General features: G+C 37.6%; 1 protein-coding gene across 4 annotated transcripts in view; it reads right to left on the reverse strand.

Annotated features, from left to right (window-relative positions):
- GOLIM4 (golgi integral membrane protein 4) overlaps window positions 1–13,858 on the reverse strand; it is an 80,927-nt gene that overhangs the window by 20,429 nt on the left and 46,640 nt on the right. For 2 of the 4 annotated variants that reach the window (XM_054482366.2, XM_054482367.2), the window contains exons 2-8: window positions 12,566–12,640; window positions 11,219–11,268; window positions 9,354–9,407; window positions 7,911–8,061; window positions 5,932–6,014; window positions 5,327–5,410; window positions 1,374–1,532 (exon numbers count right to left, since the gene is read on the reverse strand). In XM_054482366.2, the coding sequence (XP_054338341.1) occupies window positions 1,374–1,532; window positions 5,327–5,410; window positions 5,932–6,014; window positions 7,911–8,061; window positions 9,354–9,407; window positions 11,219–11,268; window positions 12,566–12,640 (656 nt within the window). The remainder of the gene's footprint in view (window positions 1–1,373; window positions 1,533–5,326; window positions 5,411–5,931; window positions 6,015–7,910; window positions 8,062–9,353; window positions 9,408–11,218; window positions 11,269–12,565; window positions 12,641–13,858) is intronic. The other 2 variants (XM_054482368.2, XM_054482369.2) reach the window with 1 other exon arrangement.

Consider the following 13,858-nt stretch of genomic DNA (forward strand, 5'->3'; position numbering starts at 1 on the left):
AAAAAGAACAAGATCATGTCCTTTGCAGGGGCATGGATGGAGCTGGGGGCCATTATCTGTAGCAAACCAACACAGGAACAGAAAGCCAAATACTACATGTTCTCACTTATAAGTGGGAGCTAAATGATGAGACACATAAGCACATAGAGGGGAACAACACACTCTACAGCCTATCAGAGGGTGGACGGAGAGGAGCAGGAATATAGCTAATGGCTACTAGGCTAAACAGCTGGGTGATAAGATAATCTTTACAACAAACTCCCATGACACAGTTTACCTACGTAACAAACCTGCTCATGTACCCCTGAACTTTAAAGTTTAAAACAACCACTTTGTCAGAAAGATAACCATATTGCCTATTTTTTTATTACAGATGATTGGAAAAAAAAAACAAACAACAACCTTTGTAGAAACTAATGGTAATGGTAACTACTTCTGATGTCTCACTCATGAGATAGTCTTAAGTAAGGCTTAATTTTTATAAAGAACAAGAATATAAAAAGGTGTATTATTTGACTAGCACTCATGCCCGTAGGAGTGTCAAACAGGTCATTTAATTCAAATTTTGACATGCTCTGTGTAGATCTAGCACTGCTCCAAGTTCAAATATATTATTAACTTTAATATTTGAGTGGGTTGACTATCACATAAAATCCTCATGATCATTTAACCTTCTCACCCTAACCCCCCAAAATCCCCAACCTTGAAAAACTCAGATACTGCAGCTCCTTGAAGACAAATAAACCTACATGAATAAAGACAAAGCCATTGAAGTCTTTCTCAGAAAATACTAGCAGCGGCCGGGTGCGGTGGCTCATGCCTATAATCCCAGCACTTTGGGAGGCCGAGGCGGGCAGATGACCTGAGGTCAGGAGTTCAAGACCAGCCTGGCCAACATAGCGAAACCCTGTCTCTACTGAAAATACAAAAATTAGCCAGGCGTGGTGGCGGGCGCCTATAATCCCAGCTACTCGGGAGGCTGAGGCAGGGAGAATTGCTTGAACCCAGGAGGTGAAGTTGCAGTGAGCCAAGATTGCGCCACTGCACTCCAGCCTGGACGATGTAGCATGACTCCGTCTCAGGAAAAAAAGAAAGAAAATACTAGCGGCAGTTCTCAAAGTGTGCTACTCAGACCAGCTAAATCAGTTAGAAATGCAAATCTTTAGGCCTCACTCCAAATTAACTAAATCAGAAACTCTGGGCCTGGGACCCAGTAATCTGTGTTTTATCAAGCCCTACTGGCGATTCTGATATACTAAAATTTGAGAACTACTGCTCTCGGAGAAAAGTTGGCAATATTAAAAGCAGGTCCCCTCTTGGCAGCTTGACAGAGAAAGTGACCTAACCATAGATTACCAGTTCACGCCTCTTACCTCCTGCACCTCTCGGGTTGGCTTCTCCCTTGCTGTGTTGTAACCTCGTGGAGAATGTGCCACCTGGGTCACATTTTGCTGTTCTGCTGGATCAGGTTTTCGAAGGCTTGGAATCCTATTCAGAGTATCTTTCAGTTGTTTATATTCTGCAACTTGAGTCTGCATATAAATTGCACAATTTGAGGAGGGAATCTATGAATGCCCATTCATAGATGGGCATTTGGGTACACTGTAAAACTAGACAAAAATATTGTACCTAAATACAAGTTAGAAAAATATACAGATTGTTTCCATGCATTCACTATTCTTACTTGGGCATGCTTAATCATTTTTGAGCACATGCAAATTAGAAACAGAGCTGAAGGAAACAGAAAAAATATCTAAGACAGATGTTAGTTTCCCATACTACATTGAAGTCAGAACTTTTGTAAATAACTTACTAATATAAATATCACTATTAAAAGACTGTTATGTGATGTTTTATCATATTAAAAAATCCATTAAAAACTCACACAATTATAAAAATACAAGTGCAGATACCTTTTACCAAAATGATCTGAGTAAAATCTTTCAGTAGAAAGGAGTCATAGGTTTCAAATAAATTTTAAATACACACACACACACACACACACACACACACACACAAACACACACATGTATAAATTACTCAGGCTACCATTTTCCCCCTCAGTTAATTTGTGCTCAAATAGAATCCCTTATTGGCTAGAATGTTTCCTACACTGTGCTCTGTGGTTTCTGGAAAACAGTGGCACAGCTGTGATATAGACTGATTTTTTATCCTTGATTGTGAATGATCTTTTCTTCTAAAGTGACAAAGGTACTAACACAGATACAGGACTAGAATCTGCTCATACAGCTGCATCTGTGTGTACATGGGGTGGGATTTGTGGATGTCTGTGTAATATTTTTAATACAAGGAGCTAGAAAATTAGAAAAAAATCAATTACTTTAATTAACAAAATCAAGAGGCATTGTGTATACTTTGCTCATTCTATACACCAACACTGTTATCCTGAAAACAGAATGTTGTGTGTGTAAACAGACATATAAACACATGCAGAAGTCTTTTTCTGAACAAGCTTCCCAGACAGGGCCACCTCCACAGTGTGTGGGGCACATCAGGTGAGTGGAGCCAGAACCCACCAGCATTCCTGCTGCCATAGCTATGCACCATGGCACACTGCTCTTCCACCCCAAAAGTGAGGTGCTTTTTTTGCTTCTTTCTAATGTACACTAGGGTAATGAAGTTTGCTTGCTAAATAATTCCCAGGGCACTGCCTTTTAATAATTTTGTACAAAGGTGCACCATATGACTAGCAATGGCCTTTATCTGAGAAATCTAAATATTTGCAAACCAACTTTGGAGGTAAAAAATAAATGACATCCACATAGCAATGCTTTTAATATTTGAAGATAAATATGGAGCAATACACAAAACTCAATTCTACTCCTTCTTTCTCCTAGATACATAATCTTTGAAGGCAGTAATTGTGTGTTGCACAATTAGGGACCACATTAAAAATGTAGGCTCCTGGTCCCCTACTCTTGAAATTATAATTCAACAGGTCTAGGGCAAGGCCCAGGTACCTGTGATGCAGGAAGTCTCAAAAAATATCACTTAAGGGTTGAGCGTGATTTCAAAGTCAGGATAACCTGAGCTTCAACCTTGGTTCTGGTCACTGATTTTGGGCTAGCTACTTTACTTCCCTTTTCATCTCAGTTTATTTAGTTATAAAAGGGTACAATATTATATAACTCACAAGGTTGTGAGGATTAAAATACTCAACTACATTTAAAAATCAGGTTGTCAAGGCAGAATGTCCTAAGATGATTTACATGAGAAATGCAGGTGCCTGAAACAGCATTTTTTTTAAAGGAGATTTGGGGAAAGTCTTAATACGGTATTACAGACTGAATGTTTGTGTCCTCTCAAAATTCATATGTTAAAATCCTAACCTCCAATGTGATGGATCAGGAGGCAGGGCCTTTGGGAGGTAATTAGGTCATAAGAGTGAAGCCCTCCAGAATGGGATTAGTGCCCTTGTAAAGGGATCCAGGAGAGCTTTCTTGGTCTCCTTCTGCTATGTGAAGATACAAGGAGAATTCAACAGTCTGCAACCTGGAAGAAGAGGGACCTCACCAGAATCTGACCATGCTGGCACCCTGGTCTAGGACTTCCAGTCTCCAGAACTGTGAGAAATACATTTCCATAGTTTATAAGCCACCCAGTCTAGGGTGTTTTGTTATAGCAGCCCAAAGTAACTAACACATATGGCTCGAATTAAGGATTGCACCTAGTTCTGACACTCTTTTTTAAGGCAGGACAAATCTTGAGCATCCTCCCCAAAAAAGATATTTCAATAAATAGAAAATTATAACCATAGGTTAAGTTAAGAAAAAAAAATTTTTTTTTTTTTTTGAGATGGAGTCTTGCTCTGTCACCCAGGCTGGAGTGCAGTGGTGCAATCTTGGCTCACTGCAGCCTCCGCCCCGCTGGGTTCCAGCGACTCTCTTGCCTCAGCCTCCTGGGTAGCTGGGATTACAGGTGCACACCACCACGCCTGGCTAATTTTTGTATTTTTAGTAGAGAAGGGGCTTCACCATGTTGACCAGGCTGGTCTCAAACTCCTGACCTCAGGTGATCCACCCACCTTGGCCTCCCAAAGTGCTGGGATTACAGGCATGAGCCACCGTCACCGGCCAAAATTTTTTTTTCTATTATAAAACCCTGTCAGTAATACTGTCAGAATGCTACTCCAGAATTTGGTTTTAGTCATCAAATAAATGATATTACTTATCTTTCTATGGATTTTCAAATTGTTGCTTAGTCTAACATTTATGGCCGTTACAGCACACAGAGCTCTCAAATCAGTTTGTCACATTTATAGTATGAAGAACAGCCTCATATAAAATAACACTTGACAAAATTTTTATAAAGAAGATGTGAAATGAAATGATCCCTGATGTCAATTTCATTTATACACATGTAAAAAATCACTACACAGCTACAGCTTAGGAGGAGACACCTAATCAATGACTGTCTAGAAAAGGAATCTCAAACACAGATGCTACAGCCTCTGAGATGGGTCAGGGACAGAAAATTATACCTTTTAATAATTTTATAAAGAAAAGAAAACCAACATGGGTTTCCTGATAAGCATAGATAGTTTACCTTTGCTCTTTTATCATAATTCCTCCAGTAAGAATAAAAGTGAAGATCTAGTTTACAGCAGCAACTAAACTAGTCATTCCTGTTCCCTTCCTTCTACTAGAAAGCTGCATAACACTTAGCATGAAATCGCTTTAATAAGCTCTCCAACACTTGTATTTGTTCCCCTGTTCATTCAGTAAATATATACTGAGGCCCTGCCTTGTGCCAGGGGCTGTTCTAGGTTTGAACAAATAGAGCTTATGACTCTTGTTTTTCCTTCTCTGTTGACTCTTCTACTTTTCTGTAATTTGATCAACAACATGTAAGCCTCGTTCCAAAAGGAGGGTGTGTAGGCTGGAATGTTGGGAGCAAGGCAGGCACAGAAGAACAGAAGAAAAAGTCTGACAATAGTTTATTTAGGTAGCTAGCAGCATAAAATCCTACAGATACTACACCAAGAGTCAACACAGATCAGATAGTTGCAAAAGACCATATATGTGAGATCATTTCTGTGATTTAAACAAGTATTAGACTACTGCATGTAGAGACTAGAGTGGAAAGAAATGATCATTTATGTACCGCACAACCAGTGCAAAAAATAATCAAAAGTTTAATATTTTATTGATTGAATTTTGAAAGCATGCATGATCCTCAGGATTAGGATAGCTCTGTCCTAAGGAACTCACTGAAGATTGGCTTGTAAGAGACTACATGCATAAAGGAATTAAGAAATGTTAAGCAGACTTGTAAAAGAACCCACAGAGGCTGCTACCCTTCTAACCTGTGCAGCAGCTAGTGCACTCTTGTGGTCTTCCAAAGTCACTACAAGTTGTTCATGCTCGGAGAGTAAATTCTTATGCTGTTGCTACACAAAAAAGAATTTTACATGTTGAGCTTTAACATTCTACGACAAATTCTTCTTTGGCTGATCGTGATATGGCTACCCAAATGTTACTTGCTTATCTGTTGTTGTAGCAGCATGTGTTAAGTTTAAAAATCATCGTAGAGAGAACACTACGCTTTATGTAGTATTCCAAAATCTAAAACGTGCTACCCAAATATCATAATCATTTATTTACAATGAAATCAAAACCAAAGAAACAAATCTCTCATTATTAGTAAACTTTTATAAATAAAAAGCTTATTAATATGTAACTATTTAGCATGAGAATAATTTCAGTACTAATGAGAATATTCAGATTTTCAGACCATCTTTTAGCTTACAATGCTGAAGTGGTAAAAATATTAGGTACACTCTAGTTAATGCAAAGCCCACAATAACAACGTGGATTTGTAAAGCAGGCCAATTAGGGAATGACTTTCAAAGTCATTCTACCAAATAAAACAGGCAAACACTAAATAGTGAAACGTTTGGTTTTCTTTTACCTTGACATCTTGAAGCTGTGTATGTATGTCTTGGTGTGCTTTCCTTAGTTGTCTATTCTCTTCTCTCAAATTGTATACAGTTTCTATTTTAGAAAAAGAAGGAACACACATAAAGCCTTGAAACTTTCAGGATTCTGTTTCTATTATTTTCATATCTAAAGCCACCTATAACTTATTTTAGAATGTATTTTGAACTCAGACAATATAATATTCAAAATCAACAAAAACTATATTGTATTGGGATGTAGCATGGTTTTAGCTGGACACGCCAATCCACTCTGGTTCAGTACTTTAAATGCTTTTAAACAACTTTTGCATTATAGACAAAAGATAAGGAATTTTTGTTACCTAGGAATTAAAAATGAGATGTTAATGTCAATAAGCATACCCTTAGGAATAAAATATAATGGGTAGGTGTACTCAGATTTGAGTCGCTTCACAAATTAAAAACAAAGCTTCAGCATTTCAGTCAAATTTTTAAGAATTTAAAATTTTAAAAATATATAAAAATAAAATAATCAGAAAGTATAGACCCTTAACCCTTTGTAGTACTGCCTCAAGACTATTTAACTCCTGCATGACTTCTTGTTGTAACTTACTTTTTTTGAAATGCTATATTATAGAGAAATGTTGCAAAAAACATATAGAGTGGTCCTAAGGACCCAACACCCACCTTCCCATCATGATGACATCTTATACAAATACAGTACATTACCAAAACCAGGAAACTGTTGGGGTCAGTACAGTGAACTAGACTACAAACTTTATTTGGACTTGACCACTGTTTTTGCATGCACCATATGCCTCTTAAAACCAATTATCTCACTTTAAACTTATTTAGCACCTTTTTTTTTTTTTTTTTTTTTTTTGACAGAGTCTTTCTCTGTCACCCAAGCTGGAGTGCAGTGCAATGTCCCAGCAATGCATTTAATTTTAGTGCGATCTTGGCTCACTGTAAGAACCTCCATCTCCCAGGTTCAAGTGATTCTCCTGCCTTGGCATCCCGAATAGCTGAGATTACAGGCATGTGCCACCATGCCCAGCTAATTTTTGTATTTTTAGTAGAGATGGGGTTTCGCCATTTTGGCCAGGCTGGTCTCAAACTCCTGACCTCAAGTGATCCACCCACCTTGGCCTCCCAAAGTGCTAGGATTACAGGTGTGAGCCACCGTCCCCGGTAGAAATGGGGAAGACATGTGTGTCTTGTGATTAATCTGGAGTTCACCTAAATATCTGATTGCAGAATGCACTAGTTTCTTTCTCCAGGACTCACATGCACTCAGAAAAGTGATATATTTTGTTTCATATTACTATGAAAATACCTGACACAGATGTTGATGGGTAGCAAATTTATGAGCAACTATTCTAGATGCTTTATGTAAATTATTTCTCACACCAATTCTACAAGGTTGATATTTTTATGATTATCTCAATTTCACAGATAAGACAATGAAGCCCACAGTTGTCACACAACTTACCATGGTCACACAGCTAGTGAAGAAGTCAAGATTCATCTGGGCAGTCTGACTACAGAACTTGAGCTTTTTTCAGTTACTACTGGCAATCAACAGCAAGTCTCTGTTCCCTTGGAGATTTTTAGAAATATATGGAGCAATTTTTGATTGTGGCAATAACTGAGAAGCATTATAGCATTTAGTGGGTAAGGATCAGAGATGCTATATGTCTGGCAACCCAGTTAAGAGAAGAATCGTCTTGCCCAACAGGGCCATGTGCCCCACTGAGATACAAGAGAATACTCTACGATACAACAGAACACATAACATAATCTATTCTGCTTCCTTAAACAAACCCCAAAAGATGAAGACACATGTGAAATATTACAAAGAAAAAGTGGCTGGTAAAGGACCACATGATAAATGTAAATCAATCACCACTCAAAACAACAGTCTACAGTTGCACTGAAACATTAATATCAGTACTTTTTTAGAGATAAACTGGCTAATCAGATTTCCAAATACCTTTTAGCTTAGAAAGTTCTTGTTCTTTTTCTTGTTGGAGCTGCAAGTATTTTTGCTTATGGTCATTAAATGTTCTACTGAAGTCTTCCCCTTGTTTGCGATGTTCCTCTTCCAAGTCACTGTGCTGTTTCTTTAGCTCCTCGTGTTGGCTCTGCAAAGATGAAAACTTGAGTAGAAATACACGTTCTCTGAATTATACGAGTCTATTTCTTGACAGCACAGTAAACAAAAACAAATGAAAGCAAGAAAGCACAAACACATGAAGAAACAGGCTTCGTTTTTCTCAAGTTGCTTTAATTTGTGCAGCTTCCCTCCATTTCCCCTGGATTTCAAATGAACAGTTGGGATCACAGCCAAAAATAATTTTCCCCTTAATTTTTAAGAAGTTAGCATGAGAGATGGAAAGGGGAAAAATGTGGGAAAGTTCCCAGGGACACATATTACTGTGGAAACAAGGTAAAGCTAATGGCAAAATTATCCCTCCCTGGGTATTATGGATTTCCTCTTTCGATCTGATGTTTTCCCAGCAATGCATTTAATTTTTCTTCTTTGGTATTTCAGCCTTTCTGGTAACTCAGTTTAAAAGAGAGAGAGTAAATGAGACTTTTCCCTTTGGGAATAGTAATCAACTGTTTAGAGAATTGACTTTTATTTACCTTATTTCTGATTATAATCCTACAATGTAATCATGATCTAGATAAACACTACAGTCTCCAAGTGCTTAATGTGAAAGCATGGTTTGCTTTAATTCATTTACTGCTCTCTGGATAATAAGAAAAGATTCCGGTTTCAATAAAAAGTGCATGCCCTACTGATATTGGAGGGAAAGACAATAGCAAACAGAAAGCGAGGGGCAGGCACGGTGGGGTGGAGATGCTGGCATGATCTGCATCCTGCGAGAAGGGCATAACTGCATGCTGCCCGTCTCTTCCAGCTTGACAGAAACAATGATCCTCTTCCTGACACACAATAATGAGTTTTACTCAAGGACCAAGGAAGGAGAATCTTTAAATAATAAATTGTGTTCCTGTGGTAAGTAAAAGGACATTTATTAAATATTAGTAACAAGAAGGAAGCATTTTAATAGTTCTACAGCCTCCAGTCTGTGTAAGATAAAAGCAAATGTCTAAGGAAAACCACTGTGAGAAAGTAAACGAACATAAAACCCTAATGGATAGAGAGGAGAAGAAAATTAAAAATGAGGTAACCGAGAGCCTGATTTATAAGAAAATGTGTAATAATTAAAATGTTCTATGTAATCGAGTGATAAATATGACGAGCCATTACAACTATATATAATTTTTAGCCAAATATGATTTTAATATGCCATATTACAATACAAATCAAATTCTGTAAACTTTAATCACTTTAAAGGCCATTAGTCAGTTCAAGTATTGCTTAATCCTTTCTTTTATTCATAAATAACAACTTTAGATTACTCACTTTCAACATCTGATGTTGGACATTCAGTGCACTGTATCTGCTATTGGAATCTTGCTGTAAATAAAAAAAAAAAAAGAAAACACAAAGATAAATATGGCTCTCTTGTCAAACACAGCTTAAAGCATTTTAAAATATAACTTTATTTCACTTGTGTACAGTAAAATGGATTCTACATTTGAACCAAGATGTCGCTGGAGCCATCGATTTAACACAGAAATGAAGTTTTAACATTCCCCTTAGTTTGCTAGATTTTAGAATAAAAAAGCAGGATATGAAATCATAAAATGGGGATAGCTTGAAAGAGCCCTTAGAGATGATTTCCTTCCACTTTCATATTCAGAAGAACTGGAGCCCAGACACACGAACTTGTCCTGAGACACAGAGTCACCGTGCAGGGCTAATATATGCGCTGGGTGCTTGAGGTAAGAGGGAAGAAGAAATAAACCAATGAGGAGCAGGCCTCACAAGCTGAGCATGGCTTAAACGTGGAAGAGAAAAGGCACTTTCTTTCCCTGAACTTCAGCAGGTAAGAAATTCTATATACATGATTTTACCCCAGTGAGGCTCTATTTTGCAGAGTGAGAAACTGAGTAAAGATTAGGAACCCGCCAAGAGCAAATATTTCATTAAGTAGCAGAACCAGGACTGAAACTTGAGCCTAAGTCTCTGGCTGAACTGCATGTCCTGAGCTCTAGGTTCCAGGGGTATATCTTTGTGTTCCTGTGGGGCATCTTCACATATGGACCCAATAGTCCCGGGTAGCCATAACCAGTCAGTATGCAAAACACACCTGATTGTTTTCCCTCCCTGTGCTATGTTGTTTATGTTTAGGTACCATATCCCTCAATTTACCCTGCCAGCACAAGTATACACTCATGCATTTTTTTCATATTTTTATTAAAAACTTCTAAAATGAACTGCATTTTTGCTTCCTCACTTTACTGCTTTAATTTGTAAGGAAATTACAAGTGCACACAGCTTTGGTTAGTGCTGTTAAAAGCAAGTAAGTGTTGAAAGCTGATGGCCTCCTGGGCTATCCAAAGAAGTGACTCTTCTCAGTTTTTTTATTTTGAGATAGGGTCTGCCCTGTTGTCCAGGCTGGAGTAGAGTGGTGGGATCATAGCTCACTGAAGCTTTAAACTCCTAGGCTCAAGTGATCTTCTGCCTCAGCTCTCAAGTAGCTGGGAATAGAGGCATGTGTACCACCACGCCCAGCTAATATTTTGTACTCTGAAGTCTTGCTATTTTGCACAGGCTGGTCTCAAACTCCTGGCCTCAGGCATCCTCCTACCTCAGCCTCCCAAAGTTTTGGGATTACAGATGTGAGCCAACTCGCTTGGCTTCTTCTTAGTATTAATATCCCAAAATATCAATGTTTTTCAATTAATGCTTATATACTTTTCTTAGAGTAAGAAAAAGAGTAGCTTTTATCCAGTTAATTTGGACTTTAAAATATTTTTAAATGCCAGTATCATTCATCCCTTCACCCATTCCACAAATGTTCTTACATGCAAACTCTAGGCCAGGTCCTGTGTTGGATGTTACACATGTGAAGGCAAACCAAAATAAATCTTACATTCTATAAAGAGAGACTGCAAACAAATAAATGAAATAACCTTCTTTTTATAGTTGAACATTAAGGTTATTCCCAGTTTATCCCTATTATCAACAATGTGATAAGCAAAGGTAAGTTTAAAGTCTTCCTTTTAGAATTTTTTGGCAGCCAAAAAAAAAAAAGGGGTGTCAGTCCTATAATCCCAGGGATCAAAAAGTAAAAGAGTTTGCAACTGTATTTCTCTCTCTTTCAAGTTTTATGAAAACAAATTAAGGAAAACAAACAACAACAACAAAAAAAAACAACTTACCCTTCCTTTATTTAATGTTTCTTGTGCTTCTAACTTATAAACAAGAAAATCTAGAAAATACAAGATGGAAAAAAACAGTGATAATTCACTACACAGATTTTAAACATCTAAAGAAATAAAGGCAAACTTTACTCATGCTTGCAAAAGTGTTTTAGGTTTAAAACAATCTACTTGGTGATTTACATACTTTATTTTGGCTCTCATTGTTTAGAAAGAATTGGAAAAAACATACAGCTTCCTCTTTACCTTACAGCTGTAAATCTTGCATCCACAAAGTCCAAATTATAGCCAATTGATTAAAAGTGCTTTTAGAATATCTCTGTGATTAACTCTCCTTGAAATTTAGTGGGGAAAAAATGGAGCACATCTGAAGACAAAGCTGATTTACTGCTATCCACTAGATGGCACATGAAAATCATTCAGTTCCTGAAAACAGAAATCAAGCCAGCCAAGCCATCTTTAATGCTTTGAAAACCGTATTACCCACTAGATGGCTCTATAAAATCACTGCATTTGAAGACAAGGAGAATCCAAATCTTATCAAAGCATTTTAATGATGTTGAATTTCTATTCTTCACACAGGCTCAATCCAAGGGTCAGTAAAACATCCTAACCAATACTGCCCCTCCTCTGCTATCCTCTTCCTTCCCACCAAGGTAGGCAGACAGAATACATAACTAAATTTCAAGGTTTATCATAAAACATGAATAAATAAATATCAGTATGCAGATAACTTCAGATCATCAGCTGTATAAGGCCTGTGTTTTATGGAAAAATTCTGATAAAAATTGACAGCATTGCCTAGTGGCTGTCCTAAATGTTAACTTTCAAACTGAATCAACTGATGTGTCAATAAAAACCTTCACAAGGTAAAAACAGGTGCATAACTTAAAATATAATGGACAATGGGATCAATTCATTACGGTAGAAATATATATGTATGTGTATAAAATTTGTCACATTCTGGACAATGCATCCTGTTACTTCCCCCCCAACCCCAGCCCCCTCAATATCTGTGGACAGAAGTTCCAGGTGTAAGTAATATATACCTGTTTAATACTCAGATGAAAAATTATATGTTATTCCTGAAATAATAAGTGTAACCAATATATGAGCTATCACAAGGTGGCATAAACTGAATACAATATTCTGAATCCTATCTTGTATAGGGATTATTGCACAATGCATAATATATTACTTGACATGTCTTTCTCTGTCCACCTATCTGACTTTGGGTTGATTTGAGAACTATCTTAGCCAAAAAAAAAAAAAATTGTAAACTAAGTATATGATACGTCAAAGAAGAGTACTGGAAAAACACAGAACACAAATTATGTATTTACTTACCTTCCTTTGCTTTTTTATGTTCAAGTCTTTCCTTTTGCAAGGATTTCTCTAATCTTGATCTGTGTTCATACACAACTGGAAAAAAAGAGTTAACATTTTTGTCTTCAAAGAATTAGAAATTTAAAAGTAAAATTAACATCAATTTTTAAAACAGGAAGAAAACAGTGTAGAGTCTTTACACAATTTAAATAAAAACATATGTGTTTTAAGTTCCCCTTCCCAGGTAAAGAACAGACATGCTAATAGGCATTATTCTGGGCTGGCTCCCATCCAGCCTGCCCTTTTCTAAAGCCAATACTCTGAATGATGCTTCCACCTTCTTTGCCAGCTCCATTTCCTTCTAGGCCTCTTAAATGCAAGTGTCTTTTTGAGATCTTTTTCCTCCTGTCTTCCTGGGCAATCTTGCTCAATCTCATGACTTTTAACCATCATCTGCACAGCAGTTACCCCCACATCTACACTTCCATCTCTGGCTTCTCTCTGACTCTAGAAGGGTATTTTCTCCTAAATATTCCATAAGTACTACAAAGTCAACATATCTGAATCTGAATTAAGGCTGCCTGGATCCATAAGGAGACCTCAGCAGCATACCACTGGAATGAAAGAGGAGGTGTATCTCCTCCCTCCTCCCACATCAAGAAAAACAGACTAGAGAAGCACAGAAATAGAGAAGGAAGGGACTCTCCAAAGAATTTATAAAAGGGTCCACAAAAGAACTAGTCAGGTTCACCATCAGCTACAGCCAGAAGAAACCAGCGGCAAACCAATGTTCAGTTCTGTAAGACCTTTCTGCCCTTTATCCTCCCTCCCCACCCAGTTTATTCTGAAGAATCCAGAGTCGCCTGGTGAGTAAGGGAGGAAGAGTAGGCATGTTTGGCAGACAACAAGGGAGAAAAGGCATACCACAACACTCCTTCCCACTGCAGGCTCCACACCTACAGCAAGCAGAAGCTGGACAGGAGGGAGAAGCCTTACCTTTGAATTAACTGTCCTGGACTAGACCAGACATAACAATTAATGAACCAAGACTGTGTGTTTATGAATACAAGTTTTGAACTATTTTTTGCTTTTAATCTGAGAGAAGTTAGTGAAGCAAACAAGTTTGTCTAAGATTTCATCCAGGAACAGAAAACTCAGCTTCACAGAACGGTTTGAATTGGCACCGAGGGAGAGGAGAACAGAGTAAATTAAAATTCTGATCTACCCTTTGAATCCTGTTTGTTCAGCATTATGGTCAAATATGATCTCATTCTTGGCAGGCTAAGCCAAATGTGTTACTCCATTCTTTGGCCA

Source organism: Pongo pygmaeus, chromosome 2 (assembly GCF_028885625.2).
Source record: "Pongo pygmaeus isolate AG05252 chromosome 2, NHGRI_mPonPyg2-v2.0_pri, whole genome shotgun sequence".
Lineage (NCBI taxonomy): Eukaryota > Metazoa > Chordata > Mammalia > Primates > Hominidae > Pongo > Pongo pygmaeus.